This window comes from Urocitellus parryii, chromosome 13, assembly GCF_045843805.1.
Source record: "Urocitellus parryii isolate mUroPar1 chromosome 13, mUroPar1.hap1, whole genome shotgun sequence".
In the NCBI taxonomy this organism is placed as follows: Eukaryota; Metazoa; Chordata; class Mammalia; order Rodentia; family Sciuridae; genus Urocitellus; species Urocitellus parryii.
The window spans coordinates 68,769,669-68,785,210 of NC_135543.1; the positions used below are offsets into that span (position 1 = coordinate 68,769,669).

Below are 15,542 nucleotides of genomic sequence, written 5' to 3' on the forward strand. Positions count from 1 at the left end.
TGCTCTCATTTCCTCTGCCCTTACCTTGCTTAGTTGGGATTAGATTTTTAATGGGGTGTCCTCAAGGCAGGACTCTGCCTCCTTGGAAGAAAGGGTGTGCTGGGTATTTCCAGAACTCTGTGGGTAGAGGTAAGATGGGGTGGTTTCCCAACCCAGCATTCCTGCACTTAACTTGTGACCCTTTTTCCAGGCTCCCAGCTTAGGCTCCATGCTGAGTTTTTCTCTTGAGGCAAGTACTTTTGTTGGCTCTGGTGTCTCCCCTCCAAGAAGTCTGACTTGGCTGAATTTATATAACCATCCCAGAATAAATTATTCCGACTTAGACTAACTCCATATATATATATATATATATATATATATATATATATATATACATACACCTATAGATTTAAGTATTATAACCTACATAAATTGTTTTTTTTTTTTTTTTTTTAACTTAACCTATGTCACATACTAGTCTCTTCCCTCATGGGATACCAAATGAGTTTCATGCCTATAGACCTTTTCAGCTCCCTTAACATTTTCACTCTTGGTGTGTATCAGTGTCTGTTAGACTTTGGTCTAAGTACAAGTTAAATGTGTAGTTTATTCATGTTGTTGAAGCCAGTAGGAGCAGAATTAGTAGGGCATTAAAATGGGCAAACTTGAATAGTTATGAATTTCTTTTGATTTGAAATGAATCCATGTTACATAAGAATATGAGTTTGTGGTGATTGCTGTAATCTATTTCACGTGGTCAGCCCTTCTTTAAGTTGGGTAGTTGTAGTTTGATTGAATTAAAGGAAACGCAGAACCTGTAAAACTGGTGTTTATGAGTGGGACCCACATTCCTACGGACAAGTAGTTTTTTCCCTGTCAGTACATGGTTCACCGGCTCAGCCAGTTCCTGTTGCTGATGAATTATGTTATGTACTTGTTGCTGGAGGAGACCTCAACACCTGTGAGCAAGCAGCACTGCTATGGGGTAGGAGCTGAGCACCGTAAGTTACCTGAAGAGGCACTGTGGCATACAGGAGTTTGTGCTCAAATTGGGGACTTCGGTAATAGAACTTGCAAGTCAGTGGTTGTGTTGGATCTAGGCATGCATACTTGTGAGATAATACCTTGTGTGTGTGTGTGTGTGTGAATACAGAAAACATCGGAGCAGTGTGGGGCCAAGCAAGCCTGTGTCTCAGCCCCGGCGGAACATCGTAGGCTGCAGGATCCAGCATGGGTGGAGAGAGGGCAACGGCCCTGTCACCCAGTGGAAGGGGACCGTCCTGGACCAGGTGCCCGTGAATCCTTCTTTGTATCTTATAAAGTACGATGGATTTGACTGTGTTTACGGACTAGAACTTAATAAAGATGAGAGAGTTTCTGCGCTTGAAGTCCTACCTGATAGAGTTGGTAAGTTGCTTTTACTGTTTGTGCATTATTGCTTTAAAAGTGATAATTAAAATAGAAATACATGTTTGATTTTTCTTTTACATTGTTGCTATTTTAACTTTTATTGAGACATGTTTGGTAAGCATTTCAGTCAGTCATCTAAAACCATAACAGTTGATCCAAAGTTCTGAAACCACAGTTCAAGGAATTGAGAAGGATATAAAGATGGATACAGTTTTCCTCCTGAAATATAAAATATAATAATCTCTCGTGGTTATTTTTGACCATTTGCGCCCCCACCCCCATTATCTGGGCCTTGACAGGCAAATTGTTAGATTTTATCGTAAGGAATTTATCATAAAGTCTTTGTGTAACGTTATTTCTTTCATTGTGTATTACATGAATGATAATTATTTGTACTTTAAGCCAAAATGTAAGCAACCAGGATGTGAGCTTTGCTGTATGTTCTCTAGGGCTTGTTTGAACAAGGTTTGTGGAAGCGAATGTCTGTGTGTGTGTGTGTGTGTGTGTGTGTGTGTGTCTCTCTCTCTCTCTCTGTCTCTGTCTCTCTTTTTGTTATACCCTATTGGTTTTGCCTTGCAAATGTTAAATAAAAATGACTGAATTTAATAGGATGGCTATACAAGTTAATGTTATTTTCTCAAAGAGTATTTACTTTGAACTTTTTCATCACAGTGATGCTGCTATTGCCTAAAATACTGGTTTATGCTTTAGAATTATTTTTGAAAGTCTGTGCCATTTAAAAAAGCTTCAGCTGATCTAGACTTGGAGACTAGGAAATTTGGGGTCAAATTGTCAAGGGAAGAAACTAATCTTTTTGTTTTCTTCGATTGTGTTATTGTATTCTCAGGACAAGAGTTTCCCAACAAGTTACTAACTCTGCCAAAAAATTTATTCAAACACTTATATCAATTTTTTATGCTAATTGTTATGCATTTTTTCCTGACCCAGCATTTTAGTCTATCCCTTCAAGGCAAGACTCCTAGGTCACTGGAACTACTCACTTCCTGCATGTTACTACAAGACCCAATCCTTTTCTCATCATGGAACCCTATCTCTGATGGCAGGATCAAGAGTTATGTAATATTGTTCTTTGTAATGTTGTTACTCCAGTTTCTAATAAGAAATATGGACTGCTTATTGTAAATGGTAAAGCAGTTAGAAAAGAGAAATACAAAACTGTCACTGCAAGTTAGCAACATGTAGTGTGCCTAAATGCAGTTCATACCACCTGCCATTGACCTTAGTAGTCACTGCAACAATTGGGTTAAAAAAAATTTTGCCTTTTATTTATGCTCAGTGTAGGAAGAAACCAGCCTTCCTTAATTAGGTTCAGGCTTGCCATTGGACTATAGCTACAGTAGTTACCTTTTCCTTGAAAGTCTTAGCTGAAAGGGGTGTATTGTCTAGAGCAGTGTGGTTTCCATGGCAAGGTCAAGGGACCCCTGACCCTTCATGAGGTTTGCTGGGTCCAAATTGCTTTCGTAATATTAAGAGAATTTTCTGTCTTCATCATTCTTTCACATGTGTATAGTGGAGTTTTCTACTGTATAGCTCAGCAGACACAAGGCAGTGCTCAATGTTACCAAAGTATATATTGGTAAAAGATGTGTTCAAAGGGCAAGACTGACAGGTTTTAAAAGTAGACAGTTTTCAAAAATTGTGGTATAAAGCACATAAAATGTAAAATTTACTATCTTAACCATTTTTTTTGTGGCATTATGTTCTCATTGTTGTGAAACAGATCCCCAGAACTTTGTCATCTTGGAAATCTGAAACTTTATGACTATTAAATGACTCCACCTTTCTCCTTCCTTCCCCAGCCCCTGTCACCCACCATTCTCCTTTTTATCTTATGATTTGGCTAATCTAGATATTGCATGTAAGTGGTATCATACAGATTTTCTTTTCTCTGACTGGCTTATTTCACACAGCGTAATGTACTCAGGGTTCATCCCTGTAGTAGTACATGACAGGATTCCCTTCCCTTTCAACACTGAAAATAATATTCCAGTGCATTGACATGACACATTTGTTTATCCATTCACCCACCGATGAACTTTTGGGGTTGCACCCACTTCTTGGTAGCATGTAAAGTTGTGAATAGCGCTGCGGTGAACATGGGTGTACAACTCTCTCTTTGAACTCCTTTTTTGATTCTTGTTATATGTGCAAGAAGTGGGACTGCCAGTCATGTGGTTATTCTAATTTGAATTTTCTAAACAGAACTGCCATGTTGTTTTCCTCCACAGTTGCACCATGTTACAAGCCCATCCGTGGTACACCAGGGTTCCAGTTCTCCATCTCTTTGCTGGCATTTCTCTGCCCACCTCCCCGCTTCCTTACTTAATGGGTGGGAGGTCATACTTCATTGTGATTTGTAATTAATGAAGTTGAGTAGCCCTGTTGAGCTTCACTTAGAATCTTGTTAGATTTTGTGTATCATCTTTGGAGAAATGTTTTAAGTCATTTGATCCTTTTGTAATCCAGTCATTTTGTTTCTTTGTTGAATTGTAGTTCTTTATATATTTTGGAGACAAAGGGTTTTATTGTGGGGAGCATGAAAAGTTTATTGGTAACTGTTTCAGATTCTGTGTTGCAGCTGACCTTTAGAAACTACCAATTGTTGCCTTTTGATGTAATTTCATAGAATATGGGAAACTATCTGAAATACAATTAGGATAGTTTTTCTCAAGAGCATATTTTTGTGAAGTTGGATGCTTACACATAATTTTAACAGATCACAACAGGATGAATGGTAATGCATATATGAGAAATAAAGTTTTACTTTTAAAAGCTAGATGTTAAGAGATTTGTACAGAATTTAAGATTGTGCCCTTGAGCTAAGTTTTGTTAGCAATGCATTTTAAAGAACTATTTTCTATGTAGATACTTTTAAATATTTTGAAATTTGTTTCATTTTCTAAAGCAGTAAATATTGATAGGTATAATCCATATAGACAAATGCTCTTTTGTGTTCTCAGTAATTTTTGAGAATATAATGGAGTTCTGAGAGTCATAGTCTCAGATCTGCTGGCATGACGAGCCTGATGGGTTTTGTTTTTGGTGTGATGCAGAGGGTAATTCTGTGTAATTTCTGTTACTGCATATGTAAGCAAACGTACCACCATGTATGTTTGAGTATCCTGATTAAATTGAATTCCAAAACATTTATTAAGAAACTTGAATTTTTGTTCCCTTTAACAGAGGTAACCTGATGAATGAGTAAAGGGGGGGCTGATCTGTTTTTAGATTGTAATCTGAAATTTGAGGACTAGAGAAACCTTAAAGTTGAGGATCCTCCATAAATTTTTACCTCGTATTTAAAAAAATGAAGGCACTAAATTTCCACCTACTTGGTTTTCTTTCTTTCTTTCTTTTGGTACTAGAGATTGAACCCAGGAGTGCTTTATTGCTAAGCTGTATACCCAGCTCCTTTTATTCATTTACTTCAGATAAGGGCTCACTAAATGGTTTTTCAGCCTTCCTAAATTGCTGAGGTTGGCCTCGAACTTGGAATCTTTCTGCCTCAACCTCCTTAGTTACTGGGATTACAGATGTGGTCCACTCTACCTACTTTCTAAAGTATCATGGAGTAGGGCTGTAGTGTACTACTAGGGAAGCCTGTGCCATCAGCCACATGGGCTGCCTCATGAAATCCTGTTGTAGTGGCAGGCCCTCCTCTACCAATGCATCTTAATTAAGCTTCTTCAAAGACCCTAATCACAGTTGTTCTAGTTAATAAAATATCAGTTGAGATCTCTGCAGAAGGGCTCAGTGTGGCTAGATGCCCTATTTCCTGTTGCTCTGCTCTGTCTTGCAAAAACTAAATTTAACTGCAGACTTGATGGATATACCCTACTTTTGTGGTATATCCTGTAAAATCCCTGACTGTTCTAAGAAATGGGGAGAAGAGCACCTTCTGAGAACTCAAAAGAAGAAAACTTACTTTTATGTAAAACCTCTAAGCCCTTCCTCCCACTGGATATAAAGTTCAAAGAACTTCCAAAGTCTTAGTTCAGAGACTTTTAGGTGAGAGCCCTCTCTGGACTGACTGCACTCAGTAAACCTGCTTCCTAAAAATTCCTCCAGTGTCTAGCCTCTTCCGTCCTACTTCACTAAAACAAATATCAGGGGAAGGCCACTGCTTTCATGAGGATGTTCAGACAGTAAACAAATACATAAAACAAGGTGGCTTTAGATGATGGGGAATATTGTTAAGAAATATACCTGGTAGGGGCTTGGGATGTGGCTCAAGCGGTAGCGCACTCGCCTGGCACTGGGTTTGATCCTCAGCACCACATAAAAATAAAGATGTTGTGTCCACCAAAAACTTCAAAAAAAAAATTTAAAAATTCTCCCTCCCTCCCTCCCTCCCTCCCTCCTCTCTCTCTCTCTCTCTCTCTCTCTCTCTCTCTCTCTCTCTCTCTCTCTCTCTCAAATAAAAGAAAAAAATAGCTGGTAAGGGCTGGGGTTCAGTGGTAGAGCACTTGCCTAGCACGTGCGAGGCCTGGGTTCCATCCTCAGCACCACGTAAAAATAACTAACTAACTAAATAAAATAAAGATATTGTGCACAAGTACAACTGAAAAAAAGTAAAATATATATATAGCTGGATAACATGACTAGGATTGGTGGGGTCATGGAGAGCCCCCCAAGAGGGAAACATGAGGCAGAAGGAGTGCTCTAGGAAGAGGCGAACTTGTCCAACCTGGGAGCGCTATTAGCAGGGTCATCTGGGAATAGTGGAGGGTTAACTGAGATATGGCCAGTGCAGAGGAAGATGGTAAATCTGAGGGCAGAGGCTAGGTGGCCCAGGTCAGTGGGCCTTGGGCAGGAGTGGTTGTTAAATTATGCAGGGCAGACATGGGAACATTTTAAATTACCCAATCTGATGTAAATGCCACAATGATCACTGTTGCTATAGAGAATAGATTGTAGGGGCAAAAGTAAAAACTATGTTTTAACAGAAGATGGAAATAAGGTTGAGAAAAACCACAGAATCATTTAAAGCAAAAAATCTCAGGCCTTGAATATGTTAATCTGTTTCAATAAATGTTCTTTGGATATATGAAGGGGACCAACGTGAAGCGGGAAGCAAGGTCAACTGTCTATAAGAACACTATTTTTACAACTCTGCTGTAAGTCTGAAATTATCTCTATTTAAAATAACTGTCAAGCAATAACAAAAATACTTCATACCTTGAATGAACAATTAAAAGTTCTAATTTAGGCACAGTACTGAGAACAGATGAGTCCTGATTTAATCCAAAATACTTCCCATCACATTTGTCTTCTGAAAGCCCGTCCTCCTCTCAGTGACTTTTATGTTTTCTAATGTATTGCGTGGACAAAATTTCAAGTAGCCTCATTTCTAAAATTCAGTCTTCATAATAAATACACAGCAAGACACTTTGCCGAACCCTCGCTCTTTTTTTCTTTCAATCCCCAGCAACATCTCGAATCAGCGATGCACACTTAGCAGACACAATGATTGGCAAAGCGGTGGAACATATGTTTGAGACAGAGGATGGCTCTAAAGATGAGTGGAGGGGAATGGTCTTAGCACGGGCACCTGTCATGAACACCTGGTTCTACATCACCTATGAGAAGGACCCTGTCTTGTACATGTACCAGCTGCTAGACGACTACAAAGAAGGCGACCTTCGCATCATGCCAGACTCCAGTGAGTACATGTTGGCAACTTTTATTTCTGATAATTCAAAAAAGAATTTGGATTTTAACTTCAGATAATTTACTATTCCAGCTATGTTTATTAATTTAAAAATATTTTTAGCTGTAGATAGACACAATACCTTTATTTTTTTACGGAGTACTGAGAATCACACCTTGCACATGCTAGGAAAGCGCTGTACCACTGAGCACAACTCCAGCCCCTATATATTTTTTTGAATATGTTGGTTTTTTAGTCATTCACAAGAATAAGTGGCACAGTTTTTAACCTCTCATCATAAATTTTAGATTAGAAAATGTTTGATGATTACTTTTGCTTGGCCTTTGGTTCTTTTGTAAAAGAAGATTATTTTAAAGTTATATTATTGACATTATTATGTATTATTTCTTGTATTGAAAAATATATGAAGATGTAGGGAACAGTAAAATAGTTTCATATGGCTCAGCTTGAACAACTCATTGTCAGTGTTGTTTTATCTGTTTTCTTTCAACTGAATTATTTTAAACTAATTTTTATAGGCTGATCATTTTATCTGAACATATTTGACTTTAAAGAATACTGATTTTAGAAAACTGTTAAATTGGGGAAGCTTTTAGTAGCAACTAGATCACTGGGTCAATATTTAGACAGACCATTGTGCTGCTTCCACAAGTACTTTCAGGTAATTTGAATTCATGTGGGGAAGGTAGAAAACACTATAACCTGCTTTTATCAAGCCTGATTTTAAAAACAGTTTTATTGTGATTTAATTTCTATACCTCATAGTTAACCAATTTAAAAAAGCTACAATACAGTAGCTTTTATGAACATCAGTGTCCTCAAAAAGACATCCAGTCTTCACAGCAGTCAGTTCTAGTTAAAAGGAACTTTGTATCTTTACCTACTATTCCCTTATTCCCCCACCTCACAGCCATAAACAACCAATAATTAACTTCCTGTATAGATCTTCCTGTTTTGTGCCTTCATGTTCATGGATCATGTAGCGTGGGGTCCTTTGTGACTCGCGTCTTCTCACTTAGCACGTTCTCAGGATTCATCATGTTGCAGCACGTATTATTACTTGGTTTCTTTTAATGACCAAATATGATTCTTTAGTATGCATAATACCACACTTTTTGTTTGTTCATTCATTGATGAACATTTGGATTGTTTCCACCTTTTGGTTATTATGAATGTTGTTGCTATAAATATTTGTATACAAGTTTAGGTGTGGACATTCTTTTCAGTTCCGTTGAGAATGTATCAAGAAGTAGAATTGCTGGTTCATAACGGTAACTCGATGCATCATGGTGAACTGCCATGCTAATTTTCAAAGAATTGCATTTTACATTCTCACTTGCAGTTGATGAGGGTTCTACCTTCTCTACATCTTCACCCATGCTTGGTTTTACCCCACAAGCAATTCTACTAGTGAATATGTAGTGGTATATTATTGTGGTTTTGATTAGTATTTTACTGATGACTACTGATGTCAAAGGGATCTTTTCATGTGTTTATTGGACATTGGGTATCTGCTTCGGTGAAATGTCTATTAAGTTCTCCTTTGGGTGCCCTTATCCCCCCTTTTTTGAGACAGGGTCTCACTAAGTTGCTGAGGCTGACTTTGAACTTGGAATCCTCTTGTGCTTCCCAGAAGTCACTGTACTGCTCCTGGCCCCCTGCTGATTTTCAAGTTTCTTTTATTACAGGTTGTAAGTCAGTATTCTAGATACAAGTTTTTTTATACCTGATTTGCAAATGCTTTCTCCCATTCTCTTTGGTTGTCTTTTTTCACTTTCTTGATAGTGTTCTTTGAGGCATTAAAAGTTTTTAACTTTTGCGTCCAATTTATCTTTATTTTCCCTTTTGTTGCTGTACTTTTGGGGTCATACTTAAGAATCTCTTGCCAAATCCAAGGTCTACTCTTGTGTTTTTTTCTAAGTTTTTTTTTTTTTTAAGCTTTTTACATTTTGAATTAACTTTTGTGTATGATCTTGAGGTAAAAGTTCCATAATTCTTTCGTGTGCTATTCAGTTGTCTGGGCACCATTTTTTGAAAACTTTCCTCTTTCCCTTGTTGAAAATCAGTTTGCTGTGTATATTATTCCTGAACTCTCAGTTCTGTTCCATTCCTTAGTCGGTTACACTGTCTTGATTACATTGCTTTGCGGTAAAATATGGAATTGGGAAGTATGAGGCTCTTAATTTGTGCATTTCCAGGGTTTCTTTGTCTATTCTGGGTCCCTTGCAATTTTGTACAATGTTTGAAATCTGCCTGTCAGTTTCTACAAAGAAGTCTGCTGATACTCTGAGAGGATTTGTGTCGAATCTATAGACAAGTTTGTGGAGTATTGCCATCTTAGCAATGTTAACAAATCCACCTCCCTATCTACCTGTCTGTCTGTTTATGGTGGAGGTTGAACCCAGGGCCTTGTGCACGTGAGGCAAGCACTCTACCAACTGATCTATATCCCCATCCTGTTAACACATCTTTTTTTTTTTTTTTTTTAATTGTAGATGGACACAATGCCTTTATTTTATTTATTTATTTTTTTGTGGTGCTGGGGGATCGAACCCAGGGCCTCAAACGTGCTAGGTGAGCACTCTACCACTGAGCCATGACCTCAGCCTCTGTTAACAAATATTAATAAGCCTTCCAGTTCATAAGCATCAATGCTATTTTATCTATTGAGATATTTGATTTCTTTCAATAATGTTTTATAATATTCTGAGTGTAAGGGTTGCATTTTTGTTGTTGTTGTTAAACTTGCACCTAAATATTTTTTTTGTTACTGTTGTGAATGAAATATTTTTTGGGGGGTGGGGGGGCAAACCTATTTATTCTTTTTAAAACTACTTCTTAGCCTTTCCTGTAACACATTGATCTCTGACCTAGGACATTATGTTAGCAGTCTGACAATCATCTGCTCATCTGGCCTCGAATTTCTACTTCTTAAGATTTTTTAAAAAGTGCTTCTACATTTGTTATAAAGGAATAATAGTGTATAATTGGAAATTAAATTTTCATTAGAATATTGTATGTCAGGGCTGGGGATGTGGCTCAAGCAGTGGCATGCTCGCCTGGCATGCGTGTGGCCCGGGTTCGATCCTCAACACCACATACAAAGATGTTGTGTCCCCCGAAAACTAAAAATTCCCCCGAAAACTATAAATTCTTTTTTTTTAAATTTTTTAATATTTATATGACAATATTTCTCCACCCTGTATGAAGTTCATTTTTAACATTTTAACAGAGAAACAGCCAGTCAAAATAAGTGCTCTTAACCTAAAGATAGATAGTGCACAATTACCTTTGTGATTGCTTCTTGCCCTTCTCATTCCTTTCTCCAAATTTCTAAATTTTTTGTGAATGGTGTGGAAGTCTATTTATCATTAGAAACCATGGCGATGCTCTGATATAAGGAGTTCTGAAATGGTCCTATCACTGTGATTTGAATCCTGGCCCTGTTACTGATAAAGTAAGCCTGTGAAGTTTGTGTGAAGTTATATATTTGGAATCCTTTTAAACTCAAGTTCTGTGAAAGTATGGCAGTATGATGCAGTAGATAGCTTTTCCGTTTCCCTGTTTTAGAGAACTGAATATTTGCAGTTGTTTAATTTGTATTGTGTATGAAAGCAGAATAGCAGTTTTTGGAGTGTCATTCAGTGAGAGAATTTATTGTAATTAAAGAGACAAACTACTGCTAATTAAATACATTAAACGATCCAAACTAGGACACTTGTGAAAATGAAGTGGTGCACTAATTATACCAGGGCAACACAGCTGTCTTGTGGAAATCTGGTCACCATACCTGAAGACCATCTGTTACTGTCAGGAAAGGAACCTTGAGTTATTCAGAACCCATACAGAGTTTATTCAAATTGTAACTGCCTTGTATCACACATACCCCCTTTTCTTTTTCCACTGTATCTTTTGTTGTTGATGGTGATGGTTTGCTGCTGAATTTTTTTTTTTTTTTCTGTTTTTCCTAGAGGTTACAACCATTGCATTTCCCTTGGGCCCTGGTAGACAATACAAATATCTGGACTATCTTCAGACATTCTGTTATACTTGGCTTGGGGATAGAGTTCAGAGAGCATCTATTTTAATAGATTTTTTAATTTTAAAGTTGCTTAGGAAGATCATGTAAAATGCATTGAAGTTGAGGTTGACAATAAAACTAATAATTACCTAAGATATTTTAAAGTGAGTAGCATATTCTCTGTAGGAATTATCTGCTTTGAAATTATATTTCAGAGTCTGTTGAATTTTTAAGTAATTTTAGCAATAATTTAACATGAGCCAAAGCAATTTTGGGTCATCGTTTTTAAAGTTGTTTATATATCGATCTAGACAGGTCATTTGACAAACCATTTTGTAAATGTTTTAATGGAATACAGCACATTGAATCATTGCTGTCTCATCCTTGGCTGCTTTTCTGTTGCAGTTGCAGAGTTAAATGGTGGGGACAGAAACCATTAGGCCCAGCAATAAAAAGTTATCTGACTGCTGGTCCAGATAATGATGATGGATTCAGGATACTTAAGACGTTTTAAAATTATTACAATAAACATGAATTGCTATCTAAAATTGATTTTAAGTTTTTTTTCCCCTCCTCCCTTCTTTCTGTCACATACAGATGACTCACCTCCAGCAGAAAGGGAACCAGGAGAAGTTGTGGACAGCCTGGTAGGCAAACAAGTGGAATATGCCAAAGAAGATGGCTCGAAAAGGACTGGCATGGTCATTCATCAAGTAGAAGCCAAACCATCCGTCTATTTCATCAAGTTTGATGATGATTTCCATATTTATGTCTACGATTTGGTGAAAACATCCTAGATGTCATCATGAACTTTGCCAAATTTGTGGAACTATTAAATGTATAATTTGTAGACATAAAGACTTGATTGCTTTCCAGTTTAATGAAAGCTTAAATGTCCCTGCGAACCCACAATCTCTGCCAGCAGAACTGGTTTTGTTCTGAATAGTACAGATTGATGTGAACACAAAGCATTTTGTGTAAGGAGGACTCCTCATAAGAAGTCTGTTGGGAGGGGAGTTACAGGCAAGTTTGGTAAAAATTAAGCTAGTATCATAGTCATTTAAATCTGTAATAGATCCTAACCATTTCCCCCTTCACTCTAACACTGTCTTATTCCACTGCCACAATGCAAGCATAGTTTGGTATTTTTGTTACTGCCTTTTTGAGATAATGTGTATCGATATTTACTTGTCTCTATGTATCTGTGTGCCTGTGTGTATAATATGCATATGCACACACAGGGGTCCACGTGCACATGCGCGCCACTGGCAGTCCTTTCCTTGTGGATTGGGATGGGGGTGATACTGTTTTCTCCAGTTTAACAGGAATGCTTGACATAAGTCAATCATATTTATAATATTCCTGCTCTTTATTTAAAATGAAATTGAGGCACAGGAAGCACATAGGGATGTTCAAGTTGTTTTGAAAGTCAGAAGTTCAGAGCACCTTTTCAGTCTGGAGGCTTTAAACCACAAGTCCAAAAATGAATTACTTTTGAACAGTTAATGACCCACATTAGAATTTGATAAACTGGTGAGAAATCTGGGTAAAAGGCTGCCTTTAATTCTAAGCTTTGTAAAAAAATTTTTGTTTACATTTTAATTATGAATACTTTCAGCAAAGCCCAGGTCCTTGGTTCACATGGTATAATGTAGGTGTGTTTTGGAAGGCATATTTTGCTTTGTTATTCGACACCAGTAATCTTAAATTTAGTACATGGATTTAAAGGCACAGTACATCAATGGTTTGTGAGTATGTGGTAAATTCCTGGAAGAACAGTGCTTTTATATTAGAAGTGTGAGTTTTAAGGATGGCCTTGTTGCCTTCTAACGAGTTCTCTGGGACTTTCTAATTTTTATTACTATTATTGATGATATACAATTATGATCAGAAGGTTTCTTCTGTCCCCTGTCTCTTCTCCACTGCTTTTCCCCCTCAAAAATGTCTGGACAAATAAGAGCTTGATCTCTTGACATCTTTTATGGTGGTGTATGTTCTTACTTCCAGGTGTGCTGTCAAGGTGGGTTCATGCCCTTCAGTGGCCCCTCGGGGTTTGCATGTCAGTGATGTGTCACCATAGAAAGCCCAGTCGTCTGCATTGGCTTGTGAGTGTGATAGCAGCCCTTCACCACAGAGTCCTTTTGTGGTTTATTCCTGCAAGGTTGTTTGAAACTGAAATAGAATCGCAAATGTGGTTGGTTCATCAGCCAAATGGCTACTCTCCCTTTGTTTTCAAAGAACCTGGTGGTTTGACAGCCAGGATAAAGGCAATATGTGAAACCGGTCTCTAGTGGAAACCTTAACCTGCATTTTGGGCAGAACCTACGCGTGCATGCTGTCAGCCAAACACCAGAGGTTTTCGAGGGGCCTGAACGATCTCTGTTGGGCTGTTCTTGATGTTAGAAATCATTCCGTAGCCTCACAACGCATGGTTTGCTCGATGCCCTTTTTAGCCTTCACGAGGGCTTGTGCCTTGTGCTTCTGGATGGTAATGACTGCTCACCATGTGAACACAGTACCTCAGTTTTCTTCTCTCCCTGGCTGCAGTTGCCCTGTGCTCAGGACTTCACCACAGGCAGCCAGGGACAAGCTTCTCAAAGCATTGTGATACCCTAGTCATAGATGCTTTCTGTGCATATGTGAGCAGGTGTCGTCCTGCAGATTTGCTGTTTTTCCCCTGCATGTAAATCTCAAAGCTGAGCCTGGCTCTCAGAGCCCCATACTGACGTCTGTGGCACAAGTCCGCAAGTGTGTCCAGCACGCACAGACAGTGTGCAGAATATGGTGCAGTGACTTCAGGCCGGAAAATAAAGTTTCTTTTGAAGTGTTCTAAGGGTTGGGTCAATTGAAACACTTCTAGCATTACCTAATGACTTGCATTGTGGTATTTTCTGCAAGCTGCTTTAGCGACTTTTAATATACCCACGATCTCCCAGTCTCTAGAGGAATGCAACATGATGATAATGATAATGTTTTTAATCATTGTTCCATTTGTTGCCTTTGGGACTGAGGGAAGGGGAAGGGTTTTTTGTTTGTTTATGTGTATGTTTTTTGGTTGTTTTTCCATTTTTTCCCCATTTTTTAATTTTTGTGGCTTACACCACACTTAACGACGCTGTGACTAATTCTGCTCCCACGCCCACTTATCTTGGGCTTCGTCTTAGGCTCATGTTTCAGATCTGCATGCATTGCTTGCATTTTTCTGGTATCTGAATGTTGGTTCCTTGTTCTAGGAATTCAACATTAATTTCCAAAATTTTCATGGGACTTGTGAAAACACAAGACATGACTATGTATAAAATTTATTGGCCTTTCTCATTTACCTGCTCTAGTGTTGTGTCGTGTGTGCGTGCGTGTGTGATGTCAGGCTGCCACGTAAAACTTCAGAGAACCGTAAAAGCAGACCATCCTTTTTTGCATGCTCTATTCTAAGTAGAATGTTCAATGTAATAACTAAAATTGCATGTTAAAGATATTTAGGTTTTGTTTTCTTTCTTTTTGTTTTCTTTCAGTTTCCTGTATATTTGCTTACTGTGCTGTTCTAGTGGTTGTAAGATAAAAATGCACTGGTGAAGCAAATGTAGTGCCAACAGAAGGTGATTTTCCAGTTGTATATGTCATGCAGCATTTGAAGGGACTGTGCATTCTTTAAAAAATCACAGTTACTTCTAAATCAGATTTCATTTCTATTCTTGTTTTATGTGCCAAACCCTGAAGTGCATTGGGCTTGAATCTCTGAACACTGTAGACCCATTTGAAGACTGTTCTGATTGTCACAAATTGTAGTGCCTGAAAACACTCTTAAACTGATTGTCTTAAAAAAATGAAAGTTCTCCAAAGACAAAACAGGAACAATTATTATGACTAATTATGATTGAAATGACTGTGGTTCCTTGGAAATGCTGCGCTCTTTGTATTTTCCACCATTAGTGCAGTTTGAATGAATGTGTAGAGTTCAGAGGTCTTCGTGTTCACATTTTAAAACTAGGTAAATGACCTCATCATTCGAGCTTGAATTCATTTTTAATTTTAATTTTATTTTATACAATGTGTAGACAGTTCCCTGTTCTCTGCATTTAGAAGTATACACAATATAAATCTGTTAATTCTGTAAGTAATTTTTATAATTATGATGTAACTCTATCCTATCCTTAAAACATTTAAAATAAACCCTTTATGTGCAACTTCTGACTGTAAATTTTGTGCTCATGAGCAAAATGTGATGTGTTAAACCTGCTACTAAGAAATATTTTTAAGCCAAATAACCTTTTTTAACATGTGTAAATGTCAGATATGAATAGAAACAAAGAAATAGAAGTTTTGTTTGATAACATTCAATAATACTTGAAAGCCTGGGGGCAGTAATCAATATTGCAGGAATTTTAACTTAACAATAGTTTAGGATTTATCAATAATAAATTTTTGGTTTATCGTAATTTT

The 15,542-nt window shown here is 37.6% G+C and overlaps 1 protein-coding gene across 4 annotated transcripts in view; it reads left to right on the top strand.

Annotated features, from left to right (window-relative positions):
• Positions 1–15,275, top strand: part of Spin1 (spindlin 1) — a 68,250-nt gene extending 52,975 nt beyond the window's left edge. For all 4 annotated transcript variants that reach the window (XM_026407385.2, XM_026407387.2, XM_026407386.2 and 1 more), the window contains 3 exons: positions 1,133–1,386; positions 6,839–7,072; positions 11,700–15,275. In XM_026407385.2, coding sequence (XP_026263170.1) covers positions 1,133–1,386; positions 6,839–7,072; positions 11,700–11,899 — 688 coding nt within the window. In that variant the 3' untranslated portion in view covers positions 11,900–15,275. The remainder of the gene's footprint in view (positions 1–1,132; positions 1,387–6,838; positions 7,073–11,699) is intronic.
• The last annotated feature ends 267 nt before the right edge of the window (positions 15,276–15,542 follow it).